Genomic DNA, 17,867 nt, shown 5'->3' on the forward strand with positions numbered 1-17,867 from the left:
CTTTAATCACTTTTTTCAAGTCAGACAAAATACTTTGGAGGTTGAGGAGGAGAGGAAAGAAGCAGTATTTTGCTAAAGTAAACTTATAGAGTGCTGGTCACTCCACAGTTCTGCCAGAGAAAGGGTTTAAAAGAAGAACGCTCTGTTGGAGAGATGGTTGTTCAGAAGAACATCGCAAAACAAGTATAATAGGTAGGTATTCGGACATCTTTGGGTTAAATGTGCTTCCTAAGGTTCTGTTGTGACATGAGATTTAGAATGGCAGCAATTGACCTCATAAAGAAGATTCCATTTTCCTGATCTCACTGAGACTCACGGGACCCTCACCCTGAGCTTTTGTCTCAAAATTGAAAGAAGACAGTGGAAAGGATGTCTGAATATAACTTATTTATTCCGAAGGAAAACATCAAACAGGTTTCCAGTTATACTTTACAGTCGACTTCCAATTTAAATATCTTTATCTCTAAGTTAAAGAAATATAGGTAAGTTCTTTACTTTTATTATTATTAATTATGATAGTATTTGTTAAGCACTTCCTATTAGTTAGTCTGATCAGATATAGTCCCACCTGGAGTTTACAGTCTAAGAGGGAGGGAGGACAGGTATTGATTTCCCATTTTACAGGTGAGGAAATAAAGGCATGGGCAAGATAAGTAACTTGTCTAAGGTAAGACAAGTGGAGGAACTGGTATTAGAACCCAGCTCTCCTGATTCCCAGCCCTTTGCTTAACCCACTGGGACAGGTTGCTTCTCATGAGCCATTTCCCATTTGGGTGACAGGCAAAGGATTTGTCTGATTTTATTTGAAATGCAATTTCTGATGACACTGAATTCCACTATTCCCCTTTCCTCTCCACCAATCCCACTGCATAAAGATCATGGAATTGCTTTTAAAAGTATGCTATGTAAATGTTAAATTTGTGTCTCAAAAAATCTGTCACCTCCCTTGTGTGTGGCTGCCTAGAAAGTTGAGTTGCTGGGATTTTGTAGAAAAGCTCAAAAACGGCAAAGTCAATGACTTAATCCAATTTTACACGATCCTAGATTAAGATAGAAACAAGAAAAAACCTTTGCTGAGGAAGAAGTGTTTTTTTTTTTTGCCAGAAAACTCAGGAACATGAAAGTTGTTTGGATCATTTGAGCTTGGGGTGGGTTTTGAATGATTGCTTAGTTAGAACTGATGGCTCCCCAGCTTGTTTTCAAGTAATTATTTGATATTAAAATTTCAAAACAGTTTCTGTTTGCTGAGACGCTTGTGTTGTGTTCAACCCTGGCCAATTTCCCCAGCCTAGAACTTTCCCCCACATTTTTTTAATGATATCTGTGAAGTGCTTACTGTGTGCCAGGCTGGGGTAGATGGTAGCTAATCAAGTTGGGCACGGTCCATGTCCCACGTGGAGTGCACAGTCTTAATCCCCTTTTACAGATAAGGTAACTAAGGCACCGAAAAGTCAAGAGAAGTCAAGTCTGCTGTGTGACGTGGCAGAGCCGAGACTAGAACCCAGGTCCTTCCAACTCTCAGACCTGGGCTCCATCCACTTTGCCATGCTGCTTCCCACTTCCATCCCCCCTCCAAACACCACCACTAAAATCTGCTGGATCATAACTTTTTTCATATTCAAAACCCTCCTGAAAATGCATCTCACCCAGGAAGGCTTCCCTGATTAATCCACAGGACCCGAGTCCCTTCAGTCCAACCCCCACCCTTAGCTCTTGTGTATTCTAATTCCTATCCTCAGCACCCAGGTATTTATGTATATCTTTATTGATTTATATATTGTCTTTATAGATTTATCTGTTCTTCAATGATTTGTTCTTCCTAGTGCTTTCAGTATTGTGTAATCAGTATGTTTTGCCCAGGGATCATGTGCTGGGCTGCAGCTGTACTCTTCCAAATGCTCAGTTCAGTGCCTAGCACCTAGTAGGCATTCAATCGATACCAGTGACTAATTGGCAGAAAACTGTGTTGTTTTTTGACAGGAGAAAGGACACAGAGTTTGTGATCTATTTGGAAAAAATCATAAAGAGTCCTATTTTCTCATTGATTATGATCAGCACAGTCTCAGTGAATGCATGCTTTATGGTTTTGGAGACCAATTATAAAATTCGGTTTAGTTTATTTCTGTTTTTTGAGGTAAGAGCAAATTGGTGATGTACCCTTCTCTACTATTTACCTTCTTAAAAATGTTCATGAGGTCTTAAGTAGTTTCATCCTTGGAGTAATTACTAAAAGGAAACACAAAAAAACAAAAATGAGAGCAATTTAGAAAATTCCTGCTAATTCCTCTTTCCTCTCAAGAAGAGATAATGAGCCATCATCTGAGCAGTAAACTATTTTTAGATCAGCAAAAAAAGTGCTATAATTTTATATATATGTAAAATTCTGGACAATTATAGAACATACAATTAAAATACAATATAACATTTTTGGCTAAAGGGAGAATGAAAATACTGATAAATTTCAGTAGTTTAGTAGCCTTCTTTTCTCACATCGATGAATACATTTTACATAATTCTGTGGAAGCCAGATTGTTTAAAATGTTGAGTTAAAATACTGGTAAATTTTAGGTGAGTTAGGACCAAGGTACTTGAGTAACACTGCAGTAGAAAATTAATTATGGTATTTATTAAGTGCCTTTTTATGATCTTTGTTAGACACTATGTCAGGTACTGTACTAAGCACTGGGGTAGATGCAAGATAGGTTGGACACAGCCTATGTCCCACATGCTGCTCACAGCCTAATCCCCATTTTACAGATGTGGTGACTGAAGCACAGAGAAGTTAAATGACTTACCCAAGGTCACACAGTAGACAAGTGGCAGAGCTGAGATTAGAATTCAAATCCTCTGACTCCCAGGGCTATGTTCTTTCCACTAGGCCACACTGCTTCCCATGCACCAACCACTGAGCTCTGGGATAGATTCAAGATAATCAGAATGGGACCCAGTCCTTGTCCTATAAAGGAGTCACAACCTAAGAGGTAGAAAGACCAGAGCTCTTCTCTCCATTTTGCAGATGAGGAAACTGGGGCTCAGTTAAGTTGAGTGAATTACCCACGGTCACACAATAGGTCAGTGGCAGAGCTGGGACTAAAATTAAGGTCTCCTGACATCCCATCCCACACTGCCTCCCACCTGATAGGCTGTAAGTGCTGGAAAATCCAACCGGAAAGGCAGCTCCTGGATCCACCTCAGGATCTAGAAGCTTAAGGTTCTCAGACTCTTGAACTTCACCATATCCTCCTCCCCCAAACCCTTCTCTTTAATCACCCCATCCTGGTCCGTCATTCCCACCACCACCCCTTAACCCCTTCCCCTAAAATGTCACTCCTTCAGTTTACTCCCATCCAACCCTTCTCCACTCTTCATGCCATCCCCTCTCCCGTCCCTGCCTACAGCCCCTGACCCTTTATCCATGACCAGTACTGACCTGTTACCTCCTCCTCACGTTCATCAAAACCTGGCTCTCCCCAGATAACACTGTCTTCCCTGCTGCCCTCTCCTCTGGGGACCTCATCTTCTCCCAAGACCCGCCAGACTCACTGGGAAGAGGAGAGAAGTTGGCTGTTTTTTTGCCCCAAAATGTCACTTTCACACCATCCCTCCCCTTCCATCCCTCTCTTTCTCCTCCTCTGAAGCCCATATCATCCACCTCTACCACCCACTCCAATTACTGGTCCCTCTGCCCTCCCCTCGGCCGCACCTCCAAGTTTTCTGAACCATTTTGATCTCTTACTCACATTTCCCCTCTCTTTCTCCATCCCTACTGTGATCCTCAGGAGCTTCAATATCAGATGTTCCTGATGACTCCTCAGCCACCTGCTTCCTCTCACTCTTCAGTTCCATTGACCCCTGTTCCATCCCACCTCACTCACCAACTTGGACACATGTTCAGTTTCATCATTCCTAGGCCCTGCACAATCTCTAAACTCACCAACTCTGAAATACCCCTGTAAGACCACAATCTCCTCACCTACTTTCTTTCCTTACTCTCTCTCCACAAAACTGTCCTCTTCCCCCCCAAAACCTCTGATCTCTCTACCTCCTTCCAATCATCATGCCCCATTCCCAGCCTCCCTTCTCTTAATGCACAAATCCATGCCCTCAACAATAATAATAATGATATTTGTTAAGCGCTTACTATGTGACAGGCACTGTACTAAGTGTTGGGGTGGATACGGGCAAATTGAATTGAACGCAGTCCCTGTCCCAAGTAGGGCTCACAGTCTCCATCTCCATTTTACAGATGAGGTAACTGAGGCACAAAGAAGTGAACTGGCTCACCCAAGGTCACACAGAAGACAAGTGGCGGAGCCAGGATTAGAACACATGACACATAATAAGTGCTTAACAAATACCACAATTATTATTATTCCAGGAGAAGAAGGTGGTCCAGGTTTTAAAGGCTGCTGAGAGGTCAGGGAGGATTAGGATGGAGTAGAGAAGGTAAAACTGTAGACTGTAAACTCTAGACTGTAAACTCCCTCTAGATCGTAAGCTCACTGTGGGCAAGGAATGCATCTATCAACTCTGCTATGTCGTACTTTCCCAAGCACTTAGTACAGTGCTCTGCACATAGTACACATTCAACAAATACCACTGATTGATTGATTGGTATAGTTTGTTAGATTTAGAAAGGAGAAGGTCACTGGGGATTTGGAGGCAGCAGTTTCAATGAATGGTGGAAGTAGAAGCCAGAGGAGATAGTTGGAGGAGAGGAAGTAGCATGGAAGTTGCAAGAAACAGTATGGTCTAGTGGATAGAGCATGGGCATGGGAGTGAGAACCCCAGGTTCTAATCCTGGCTCTGCCACTTGCCTGCTCTGTGACCTTGGGCAAGTCACTTCACTTCTCTGTGCCTCATGACCTCATCTGTAAAATGGGGATTAAGACTGTGAACCCCATGTGGTACCGATTACCCTGTTTCTACCCCAGCGCTTAGAACAGTGCTCTGCACATAGTAAGCGCTTAACAAATACCAACATTATTATTATTATTATTACCTAAACTGTGTCTAACCTGATTAGCTTGTATCTACCCCAGTGCTTAGTACAGTGTCTGGCACAAAGTAAGCACTTAACAAATACCATTAAAAAAGTGGAAGCAGCATTTGCCACTATGAGCAGGGATTGTCTCTATTTGTTGCTGAATTGTACCTCCCAAGCACTTAGTACAGTGCTCTGCACACAGTAAGGGCTCAATAAATACGATTGAATGAATGAATTTGCAAACAACTTGTTCAAGGAGTTTAGCCTTGTGAGCAGGGAACATCTACCAACTCTGTTGTATTGTACTTTCCCAAGAGCTTAGTGCAGTGCTCTGCACATAGTAAGCAATCAATGATTGATTAGGCAGGAAAGGTAGGAGGGAGATAGGGTGATAGCCAAAGGTTGCAGTGCAGTTGAGGTTGGATTTTTATAGAATATGAGGAGATTGTAGGTGGGTATGAAAGTGTAAGGGAAGAAGCCATTGGAGATAAAATCACTGAAGTGAAGAAAGAAACAGCAGCTCAAAAACAGGAGCGGAGGAAGTGTATTCAATAGTATTTATTTATTGAGCGCTTACTATGTGCAGAGCACTGTACTAAGCGCTTGGAATGAACAAGTCGGCAACAGATAGAGACAGTCCCTGCCGTTTGACGGGCTTACTGGGCGGTGATCCAGGGCTGCGGGTTGGTGGTATGAGATCAACATAGCAACAGGGGGACAAGTTGAGAAGCAGCATGACCTAGTGGTTAGATCACAGGCCTGGGAACTAATCAGGTTAGACACAGATTAGGTACCACATGGAGTTCACAGTCTTAATCCCCATTTTACAGATGAGTTCATGAGGCACAGAGAAGTGAAGTGACTTGCCCAAGGTCACAGAGCAGACAAGTGGCAGAGCCAGGATGAGAACCCCAGGTTAGAACCTGGGGTTCTCACTCCCACGCCCATGCTCTATCCACTAGGCCACACTGCTTCTTGCAACTTCCATGCTACTTCCTCTCCTCCAACTATCTCCTCTGGCTTCTACTTCCACCACTCATTGAAACTGCTCTCTCCAAATCCCCAGTGACCTTCTCCTTTCTAAATCTAACAAACTATACCAATCAATCAATCAGTGGTATTTGTTGAGCATGTACTATGTGCAGAGCACTGTACAAAGCGCTTGGGAGAGTACAACATAGCAGAGTTGATAGACGCATTCCTTGCCCACAGTGAGCTTACGATCTAGAGGGAACTTACAGTCTAGAGTTTACAGTCTACAGTTTTACATTCGCTACTCCATCCTAATCCTCCCTGACCTCTCAGCAGCCTTTAAAACCTGGACCACCTTCTTCTCCTGGAATAATAATAATAATAATAATTGTGGTATTTGTTAAGCACTTACTATTTGCCAGGCACTGTACTAAGCAGCGGGGTGGATTCAAGCAAATTGGGTTGGACACAGTCCCTATCCCATGTGAGGCTCACAATCTCAATCCCCATTTTACAGATAAGGTAACTAAGGCACAGAGTGAAGTGAAGTGAAGTGACTTGTCCAAGGCCACATGATAGGCAAGTGCAGAGCCAGGATTATTATCCAATCTTGTTTCTCTGACACTGTCTTCTGGTTCTTCTTCTCTTTCTCTGGTCACTCCTTCTCAGTCTCTTTCACTGGCTCATCCTCTTCCTCCCACCCCCTAACTATAGGGGTCCCCAAGACTCAGTTCTAGATACCTTTCTATTGTGTATGTACACTCACTCCATTGGGGAGCTGATCTTCCCAGTTGTGTGCAAACCCCCTAGACTGTAAGCTTCTCATGAGCAGGGAAAGTGTCTGCTAATTATATTGTACTGTACTCCCCCACCCACTTAGTACAGTGCTCTGCACAAAGTAAGCACTCAATAAATAACATTGATTGATTGATTGATGTGGGCAGTATTGAAGTATTACAGTGTGAGTTTTCCTCAAAGTGGTATTCTGCAAGGGTGCATTCTCAGTTTCTAGGAGTGCTGGGAGAAGTCCTGTTGATTTTTCTTCCCCAGTATTTCCCAGATCTTTCCCAGATTTCTTTCCATTCTAATGGCTGCCACCCTGGATCTGACACTGTAATAGCCCAGCTTGTATATTGCTCACTGGCCTTCCTGCCTCCAGCCTCTCCCTTTCTCCAGTCCATGCTTCACTCTGCTGTTTGGGTCAGTTTTCAGAAATGTCATTCTGCACACATCTCTCCATCCCTTAAAAACCGCCAATGGTTATCCATTCCTCTCCACAGCAAACAGAATCTCTTGACCCCTGATTTTAAGGCACCCAATAACTTCTCTCCTTCCTTATGCACTCTCTTCTCCCACTACACTTCAGCTCGCACTCTTCATCACTATTGAACTAACCTACTCAATGTTCCCTGTTCTTGTCTCTAAGACTTTCACTCCCTCTCTCACACCCTTCCTCCTGTCCAGAAACCCTTCTCCCTTTACATCTGCCAGGTCTTGGCTCTTTGTCTTCAAAGTCCTACTGAAATCATACCTCCAGGAGGCCTTCCCTGATTAATTTTTCTTCTCTCGGGTCATGAAATGATAAGAATTAATAATAACAAAATAACAATGATGGTAATGGCATTTGTTAAGCACTTACTATATGCCACGCACTGTACTAAGTGCTGGGGAAGATACAAGTTATTCAGGTCGGACACAATCCCTGTCCCTCATGAGACTCACAGTCTAGAGGAGGGGGAGAACAAATATTGAATCCCCATTTCACACATGAGGAAGTTGAAGCACAGGGTCACCAAGTGACTTGCCCAAGTTCACAGAGCAGACAGCTGGCAGAGCCAGGATGAGAACCCAGTCCCCCTGACTTCCAGGCTCTTGCTCTTTCCACTAGGCTACACTGCTTCCATTGCCAACAGTTCCCACCTCAGCACTCGTGCAACAGTTAAGCACTTATGCACTCATACTCAGCAAGGAGCACTCCTCTGCTTATTGGACTTATTCACCTGACTGTTTGACTTCTATGTGTATTTAGACATTTTTCCTTCCTCTTCATTGTTCTGTAAATTGTTTGGTGTCAATCTCCTCACCCAACCTGCTCCTTGAGAGCAAACTTAGGGTCTTCTAATTATATTCTACTCCCCCAAGCACTTAGTGCAGTACTCTGTATGCAGCAGGCTCTCTATAGATAATTTTGTTTGACTAAATGAGTTCCTGGAGTGGGAGGGCATGGGGGTGGGGCCTCACTCATAAAAGGCAAGTCTCAAGTGGATGGCCCCTTTCCCACCCACCTCATACTGGTGTGATGGCTCTCACAGACTATAAGTGAGCGGTGACTTCTTCCTTTTTCAGTTTTCAGAAACTGTCTTCATGGCCATTTACTTCACTGAATTTTTTTTAAAGATTTATGTGGCACCCCTCAAGTACTGGAAGAATCTGTACAACATGCTGGATTTTTGTGTTCTTTTCATTGCTTGCATCCCTTATGGCCTCACCAAGCTGAAACATGGTTACTTATATGCCAATATTGCCAGTGGAATCCAGTCTCTTCGGATCCTCAAGGTGATCTCCTACAGTCGTGGAATGATGGTAAGAACTATAGTGAGGTTAGGGCATTGATGAAGTGGTGAATATGTAACAAAGCAATATCAATCAGTGGTGTTTACTGAGCATTAACTGTGGGCAGTGCAATGTGCTGAGCTCTGGGAAGAGGACAGTAGAGATAGAAAACTCGATGCCTGATTTTTTTTGGGATTTTTTTAATGGTAGTTTTTAAGTGCTTTCTATGTGCGGAGCAACGTAGTAAAGCATTGGGGTAGATACAAGATCATCAGGTTGGACACAGTCAGTGTCCCACATGAGATGCACAGTTTTAGCCCCCATTTTACCTATGAGGTAACTGAGGCTCAGAAAAGTTAAGTGACTTGCCCAAGGTCACACAGAAGGTAAGTGGTGGAGCTGGGATTAGAACCCAGGTCCTTTGACTCCCAGGCCATGCTCTTTCCACTAGGTCACACTGCTTCCATGTCTTCAAAGAGTCTACAATCTAACCAGGGAGGCAGGCATACAGTGGTTTTCAGATAGGAGGAAGAACATATGGGAGATGAATATGTGGAAAAGTGCTAAAATAGGGTATCTTTTTCTTCCTGACCCATTGTGACTCCATGGACATACCCTCTAAACTGAGGTGGTATTTAGGAGACTATAATAATTATAACTGTGATATTTTTTAAGCACTTACTATGTGTCAGGCACTGTGGGAGATACAAGATAGTCAGGTCCCACATGGGGTTCACACTCTAAGTAGGAGGGAGACCAGGTATTCAATCCCCATTTTCCAGATGAGGGAACTGAGGTACCAAGAAGTGAAGTGACTTTGCCCAAGGTCACACAGCAGACAAGTGGCGGAGCTGGGATTAGAACCAACAACTCTTCTGACTCCAAGGCCCATGCTCTTTCCATTAGGCCATAGTGCTTCTCAGTGTGAAGGGATTGGGGAGAAGAAAAATTAATCAGGGAAGCCCTCCTAGGTGAGATGTGATTTCAGCCGGGCTTGGAAGATAGGGAGAGCTGTGGATTTGAAGGAGGAGAGGCTTCCTGGCAGGAGGTGGGTGTGAGCAAGGGTTCAGGGATGGGACAGTTAGTGAGAAGTAGCATAGCCTAGTGAATAGGTCCCAGAACTTTGAAGGGGTTTGGGTGGGGGGGTCAGAAGAATCTGGGTTCTAATTCTGGCTCCATCACTTGCCTGCTGTGTGACCTAGGGCAAGTCACTTAACTTCTTTGAGCCTCACTTACCTCATCTATAAAATGGGGATTAAGACTGTGAGCCCTATGTGGGACAGGGACCCTGTCCAACCTGATTAACTTGTACCTACCCCAGCACTTAGTATAGTGCCCGGCACATAGTAAGCACTTAACGAATACCATAAAAAAAACCAGAATGAGGCACAGTGAGAAGGTGAACTTGGGAGGAATGAAGGGTGTGAGTTGGAATGTAGTAGGAGATGAGAGAGTCAAAGAGGGTGAGAGCTGATTGACTGACTTAAAATTGACCGCCAGGAGTTTCTCCTGGATGCAGAGATGAATGGGTAGCCATTGAAGGTTCAGAGGAGTAGAGAAGCCTGGGCAGAGTGACGTTTAAGGTAAATGACCAGCCCAACAAAGTATGGCCTAGAGAGGGAGGTGGAGCGACTAGGGAGGAGGCCGATTCAATAGGTCTAGTCAGGATCTGACAAGCCCCTGTTTGGATGGAAAGGATGGGGGTGGATCCAGGAAATGTTGTGGAGGAACACATTTGGTAATGTTTAGCAAGGATTTAGAAAGAACGAGAGGTCAAGAGTGATAGCAAGGTGGCAGGCTTTGGAGATTGGAAGGACAGTGTTCACCATCTGTGATGGGATAGTTAAGTGAAGTGTGGATTTGGAAGGGAAGAAGTGAAGCATAGTTTTAGAAATTTTGGAGAAGACCTGGGGGCAAGGGGAAATGTAAGACTGCATGACTGGGAGCCTGTAGAATTGGACATTTGGGAGTTATCTGCATAGAGGCTGTAGCTGAAGCCATGGGAGCAGATGAGTTCCTGGAAGGAGTGAGTGTAAAGTGAGATGAGGAGGGCACCCAGGATGGAGCCTTGAGCGACAACTTCCACAGGTAGAGGAATTACCTCCCTGTCTCACAAGCCCGTAAGCTTGGCGTTGTCCTCTCCCTCATTCCACCCGCACAGTCAACCTGTCACCAAATCCTGTCAGATCTACTTTCACAGCATTGATCCAAACACTTATCCTAACTGGCCTTAAATACAGCAACTGCCTCCTTGCTGACCTCCCGGTCTCCTGTCTCTCCTCATTCCAGTGCATATTTCATTCTGCTGCACAGATTTTTCATCAACAAAAAAGTTCAGTCCATATCTTCCCACTCCTCAAGAACCTCCAGTGTCTGCTCATCCACTGCCACATCAAACAGAAATGCCTTACCACTGGCTTTAAGGCACTCAATCAGCTCAACCCCTCCTACCTCACCTCACTGATCTGCTACTACAGCCCAGCCCACACACTGCGTTCCTCTAGCAGCAGCCTACCCACTGTGGCCTGATCTCATCTATCTCCCCACCGCCCCCTTTCCCACATCCTCTCCCTAGCCTGGAACTCCCTCCCCCTCCATATATGCCAGATCACCATTCTCTCCACTTTCAAAACACATCTCCTCCAAGAAGCCTTCCCCGATTAAACCCTCTTTCCCCAGCTCTCTTTCCCTTCTCTGTCATTTGATATTCACCCCGCCCCCAGCCCTGCAGCACTTATAAAATTATATATTATAAATTACTTATTCATTTATAGTAATGTCTGTCTCCCCCTCTAAAATGTAAGCTCATTATGGGCAGGGAGTGAGTCTGCTATTTCTGTTGTACTGTCCTCTCCCAAGCACTTAGTAGAGTACTTTGTACATAGATAATAAATGCTCAGTAAATACCATTGATTGATTGATTGATCAGAGGTGGAAGAGGAGCCAATGAAAGAGAGGAGAAAGAGCAGCTAGACAGGTCAGGGGGGAACCAGGGTAAAGCAGTGTGGCCTAGTGGAAAGAGCCAGGGTCTGGGAGACAGAGCCCTTGGATTCTCAATTGCTTGCTGTGTGACCTTGGGCAAGTTATTTAACTTCTCTGTGCCTCAGTTACTTTATCTGTAAAAGGGGGATTAAATCCTCCTCCCTCCATCTTAGACTGTAAGCCACATGTGGGACAGGCACTGTGTCCAGCCTGATAAGCAGGATGGATGCAGATAGAAGTGCCATGACTTAGTGGATGGACCTGGCCTGGGAATCTGAAGGACCTGGATTCTAATCCTGGCTCCGCCACATGTCTGCTGTGAGACCTTGGGCAAATCACTTCACTTTTCTGAACCTCAGTTACCTCATCTGTAAAATGGGGATAAGAGTGTGAGCCCCATGTGGACAGGGACTGTGTTCAACCTGATAAACTAGTATCTACCCCAGATCTTAGAACAGTGCTTGGCACATAGTAAGTGCTTAAGAACTACCATAATTATCATTATTATTATTATTATTAACTTTTATTTACCCCAGCTCTTAGAACAGTGCTTGACACATAGTAAGTGCTTAACAAATACCATAAAAAATAAACAAACAAAACCAAAACAAAACAGAAGTGGAGTATATCATCCAAATCAAGATTAGATTGCATTTCTTGGAGGAGCGAGTGGTCCTCAATGTCAAAGGCAGTCAAGAGGATTAGGATAATGGAGTCCATTAGATTTGGAAAGAAAAAGATCACTGGTGACCTTGAAGAGTGTGACCTCAAGGGAGTAAAGGAAATGGGAACCAGATGGTAGTGGGTCAAGAAGGAGGTTGGAGAAGAGGAAGTGGAGGCAGTGGGTGCATCAACCAATGGAATTTATTGAGCACTTACTGTGGGCAGAACACTGTACTAAAAGCTTGGGAGAGTACAGTACGACAGAGTTTATAGACACGCTCGCTGCCCACAGTGAACTTAGAGTCTAGAGAGGAAAACAGACAGTAATAGAAATAATTTATGGATATGTACAGAAGTGCTGTGGGGCTGAGGGTGGGGTGAATATCAAATGCCCAGGGGTATAGGTCCAAGTGCATAGTTGACCCAGGAGGGAGAAGGAGTTAGGGGAAAGAGAGTGGATGTTACCAATTCTAAGAGTTTGGAGAGGAATGGAGTCAGGGAGATGAGGTGACATCTACAGGATGCGATGGGATCCAGATAAAGGCTTTTATTAGTAGAGGGGAGGGTTGGGTGTGCTTGAAAGCAGAAGGGAAGGGGTCATCAGAGAATCAGAAGTTGAAGATGGTGGTTAAGCAGGGAAGAAAGATGGGAGCATGTGTTTTTAGAAGGAGAGAGAGAGAACGGGGTCAAAGGCACAGATAAAATGGATGGATGTTGAAAGCAGGAGGGAGATCTCTTGAAAGACAGCTGGGAATGAGGAGACAGTAGCTGTCCGAGTGATCAGGAGTTGGGGAGAAAAGAGGGCAGTGTGTGGTGCTCATGACTGATGGTCTCAATTTTTTCTACTTTCTGAGGACATCAGGTGAGAGAGGGAAGGGGTGGGGATACCCGTAACTTCAGGAGGGAGCAAAAGTTCTGGAATAATTGGTGGGAAGGGTGGGTAATGGAAATCAGAGTTGATGAAGAAGTGATGTTGCTAAGCCAAAGAAAGGGTAGAGTTATAGCACTGGGGAATATCCAGTCAGGTTGGACAGTCGTTCGTTCAATCGCATTTACTGAGCACTTACTGTGACATGGTCCCTGGGTCTCATGGGGCTCACAATCTAAGAGGGAGGGAGATTGAGCATCTTAGCCCCATTTTATAGATGAAGAAACTGAGGCACAGAGTGGCCTTTTGGCTCTGCCGCAAGCCCAGTCACACAGTTGCATGTTGAAGTGGGGAAGTAAACCAGGGCTAAGTTTGGGACTGTGGGTGAGTTTGGAGGATGGCTGGGACTGGGGTGGGTTGTCAGAACCAGGGGTGCTGGGACTCGGTCCAGAGCGTTCCCTCTCCCTTCCTCAGCCTCCCATGTCTCTGGGCGGCCTCGAAGGGACCAGGGAGGCCTCAGACAGATTCAGCAGAAAGCCCCTCACCCTGGACCAGGTCTTGGGGTCACGTTAGGTCAGTCAGTAAGTCAGTCAATCGTATTTATTGAGCGCTTACTGAGTGCGGAGCACTGTACTAAGCATTTGGGAGAGTACCGTATAACAATAAACAGACGCATTCCCTGTCCACAACAAGCTTACAGTTCAGAGGGAGAGACAGAAATAAATAAATTACAGATATGTACATAAGTGCTGTGGGACTGGAGAGGGATGAATAAACTTAGCAAGTCAGGGTGATGCAGAAGGGAGTGGGAGAAGAAGAAAGGGGGACTTAATCAGGGAAGGTCTCTTGGAGATGTGCCTTCAATAAGACTTTGAAGTAGAGTATAGTAATTGTCAGATTTGAGGAGGGGGACATTCCAGGCCAGAGGCAGGATGTGAGCAAGAGGTTGGCAGCAAGATCGATGAGATCAAGATAGATTAGAGGAGTGAAGTGTGCGGGTTGAGTTGTAATAGGAGAGTAGCAAGGCAAGGTAGGAGAAGCAGAGTGACTTAGTGGAAAGAGCACTGACTTGGGAGTCAGAGGATGTGGGTTCTAATCCCAGTTTTGCCACTTGTCTGCTGTGCGACCTTGGGCAAGTCACTTAACTTCTCTGTGCCTTAGTTACCTCATCTGTAAAATGGGGATTAAGACTATGAACCCCCCTGTGGGACAATTTAATTACCTAGTATCTACCCCAGCGCTTAGAGAAGTGCTTGACACATAGTAAGCACTTAACAAATACTATTATTATTATTAATAGGAGGCAGGAAGGTGATTAGGTGCTTTGAAGCCATTGGTGAGGAGTTTCTGTTTGATGCGGAGATGGATGGGCAACCACTTGAGTTTCTTGAGGAGAGGGAAAACATGGCCTGAATGTTTGTGTAGAAAAATGATCGGGGGAGGAGAATGAAGTATAGATTGGAGTGGGGAGAGACAAGAGGCAGGGAGGTGAGTAAGGAGGTTGATAGAGTAATCAAAGCGGGATAGGATTAACGTGGTAGCAGTTTGGATGGAGAGGACTCCCCGACGACTCTGTTCCCTGCCCGGTGGGCCTCCAGTTTGCCTGGGTCCTCCCTGCAGGGAGCCAGCCAGAGCCCCAGGCACTTGGCCGGGAATTTTGCTGGTAATTAGCGGGCCTCCTTCCATCCCTCCCTCCTCCTCCTCCTCCTCCTGGGCCGGCCCGGCTCCTCCCGGCCTGGTCGTCCCAGAGGCAGCAGGCAGAGCAGGCCTCTTGGACATCTGTGGCCGCCCCAGCTCTAAACAGGCTTTGTACCTCGGGCTGCAGCTCCCCCAAGCTTGGGAGGTTGGAGGTGCGGGAGGTGGCAGGTCCTGAACGTTTATTATAATTTATTAATTGAAGTCTAAATTAGCCCTTAACAGGGAAGCAGTCTTTAGTGCCGAAAACCCCAACGTGCTGTGCATTCTTGGCTCCCTTCCCTTTATTAATTAAAAACCCCTTTAGAACACTCAGCCTTCCACCTCGGTGCAATAAATTCCCACCTTGAGGAAATAATTTCCTTGTTGTACTCCATACAGAGACAGCCTGTTAGCTGAGTGCCACTCAGGCTCTCTCCATAGGCATTTGGAGCTGAAAAATAAACACTCACATGCGAGGCGGTTCCAGGAATCGTTCTCGCTGCTGCCCCCCACACCCTCCCAGCACTCCCTCCTCATCCTGGCACCCTCTCCCCAAAATGAACCCTCTTCCCACCCTGCACTCCCCACTCTATATTCATTTCCCACCCTAGACCTTCTTCCCATCTCAGCATCCTCTCCCCACCCCGTATTCTCTTCCCACCCCGACACCCTCTCCCCGACCAGCACCCTCTCATTCATTCATTCAATCATATTTATTGAACACTTACGGTGTGCAAAGCACTGTACCAAGCGCTTGGATGAGTACAGTATAATTATAGACAGACACATTCCTGACCACGAGAAGCCCACAGTCTCTCCCCACCCTGCACCTTCTCCCCAACTTAACACCCTCTTCCCACCCCTCACTCTCTCCCACCCTGCGCTCTCTTCCCACCCTGCACTCTCTCCCCACCCTGCACTCTCTCCCCACCATGAACCCTCTCACTCCCCTGCACTGTCTCCCCATCCTCACTCTTGTACTCTTTTCCCTCCTCACTCTGTTTGGACTCATTTCTGCAAAGTAGAGGATTCTGTGGTCTCGGGGTTGGAACGTAGGGATCTCTGGTGTTCCAACTCCCTCAGGAAAGCTACCTGTACGGGACTCTCTCTGAATGGGTATGTCTGGGGTCTAGGGGGTGCTTGTAAAGTAATAATGGTATTTATTAGGGACCTTCTAAGTGCAATGCAGCGTCCTAAACAACTGTGCAAACACAACGGAAGCCCAAGGCACACAAGGAGCTTACACTCTAACAGGGGAGATAGACACTCAGCTAGCTGTCCCTATTATGGATTTTCCTGGGGTAAAGTACCCCAGGTAGAGGGCATCCTGTGCTCAGTAGGGTTATGTTAGCAGGGGGACCCTCGCTGTTGGTTTAGATGGGTGCAATCTAATCTTGTCCTAAGTAGCCCCATAAATGTGCCTCTGAAATAATAACTGAAATAATACTTATTAGCACTATAATTATTATTATTACTATAATACTTGTTAAGTACTTCCTATGTGTTAAGCACTGTTCTAAGTGCTGGGGTAGATTCAAGTTCTTCAGGTTGGACACAGTCTCTGTTCCACATGGTGCTCACAGTTTAAGTAGAAGGGAGGACAGGTGTGGAACCCCTGCACAGCAAAGTTAAGTTTCTTCCTCGAAGTCATGCAGCAGGCAAATGGTTGTGTCAGAATTCGAATCCAGGTCCTCTAACTCCAGGCCCAGGACACTCCGATCCTCTTTGTGGAGGCAACTGACACAACCTCCAAAATCCCAGATTCTCAAGACCAGAATAAGAAGCTGTGGTCCCTCAGAACTGGAAGCTTGCAGACTCAGAACCAGCAAAGGAAACTGTGGTCTCTCAGCATTGAAATCTTGCAGGGCCTCAGGGCCATGAGAGGAAGATGTGTTCCTGCACAACCAGGACAAGTAGCTGTGGGCTCTCAGGACTGGAAGTTTGTGGTCTGTCAGGACTAGAAAAGGGAGCATGTGATCTCTCAGGACCAGGACGAGAAGTTGTAGTCTCTCAGGACTGGAAGCTTGTGGTCTCTGAGGACCAGAGCAGGAAGCTGCGATCTCTCAGCCCTTGAAGTTTATGGTCTCTCAGCTCCAGAACAAGAAGCTGGGTTCTCTCAGCACTGGAAGTTTGGCGTCTCTCAGGACCAGAACAGGAAGTTTACAGTGTTTCAGGACCAGGACAGGGGGCTTGTGAACTCTCAGGACCAGGACAAGAAGCTGCAGTCTCTCAGGACTGGAAGCTTGTGGTCTCTCAGGAGCAGAACGGAAGGTTTGTAGTCTCTCAGAACCAGGACAGGAAGCTGCAGTCTCTCAGCACCAGAAGAAGAATCTGAGGTGTTTCAGCACCGAAAGCCTGCAGTCTCTCAGGACCGGGACAGAAAGTTTTCAGTCTCTCAGGGCCAAGACAGGAAGTTGCAGTCTCTCAGCACGGGAAGCTTGGGGTCTCTCAGGACCAGGGTAGGAAGCTTGTGGTTTCTCAGGACCAGGACAGGAAGCTGGGATCTCCCAGCACTGGAAATTTATGGTCTCAGCACCAGAACAAGAAGCTGAGGTTTCTCAGCACTGGAAGCCTGCAGTCTCTCAGGACCAAGACAGTAAGTTTGTGGTCTCTCAAGACCAGGACAGGCAGCTTGTGGTCCCTCAGGACCAGGACAGAAAGCTGTGGTCTCTCAGCACTGGAAGCATGCAGTCACTCAGGACCAGAACAGAAAGTTTGCAGTCTCTTAGGACCAGGACAGGAAGCTGTGGTCTCTCAGCACTGGAAACCAGCAGCCTCTCAGGACCAGAAGAGGAAGTTTGCAGTCCTGAGGACCAGGACAGGAAACTGCAGTCTCTCAGCACTGGAAGCTTGATGTCTTTCTGGACCAGAACTGATAGTGTGTGGTCTCTCGGCACTGGAAGCTTGCAGTCTCTCAGAACCAAGACACGAAGTTTGAGGTCTCTTAGGACCAGGACAGGAAGCTGTGGTCTCTCAGCAGTGGAAGCTTGAGTTTTCTCAGGACCAGGACAGAAAGATGTGGTCTCTCAGCCCTGGAATCTTGTGGTCTCAGGACCAGAATAGAAAGCTGCATTCCTTGAAGGCCCTTAAAGACTTCACCATGATCTCTCTTGACCTTCCCCCAACCCCCGCCCCGCTCACCACACCCTGTCCTCTCTCGCCATC

General features: G+C 46.1%; 1 protein-coding gene across 3 annotated transcripts in view; it reads left to right on the forward strand.

The window, feature by feature from the left end:
• The first annotated feature begins 252 nt into the window (after window positions 1-252).
• The window catches only part of CATSPER3 (cation channel sperm associated 3), a 32,341-nt gene continuing 14,726 nt past the window's right edge, over window positions 253-17,867 (forward strand). For 2 of the 3 annotated variants that reach the window (XM_029050012.1, XM_029050015.1), the window contains exons 1-3: window positions 253-482; window positions 1,981-2,134; window positions 8,306-8,542. In XM_029050012.1, coding sequence (XP_028905845.1) covers window positions 370-482; window positions 1,981-2,134; window positions 8,306-8,542 — 504 coding nt within the window. In that variant the 5' untranslated portion in view covers window positions 253-369. The remainder of the gene's footprint in view (window positions 483-1,980; window positions 2,135-8,305; window positions 8,543-17,867) is intronic. The other variant, XM_029050013.1, reaches the window with a different exon arrangement.

Source organism: Ornithorhynchus anatinus, chromosome X1 (assembly GCF_004115215.2).
Source record: "Ornithorhynchus anatinus isolate Pmale09 chromosome X1, mOrnAna1.pri.v4, whole genome shotgun sequence".
Lineage (NCBI taxonomy): Eukaryota > Metazoa > Chordata > Mammalia > Monotremata > Ornithorhynchidae > Ornithorhynchus > Ornithorhynchus anatinus.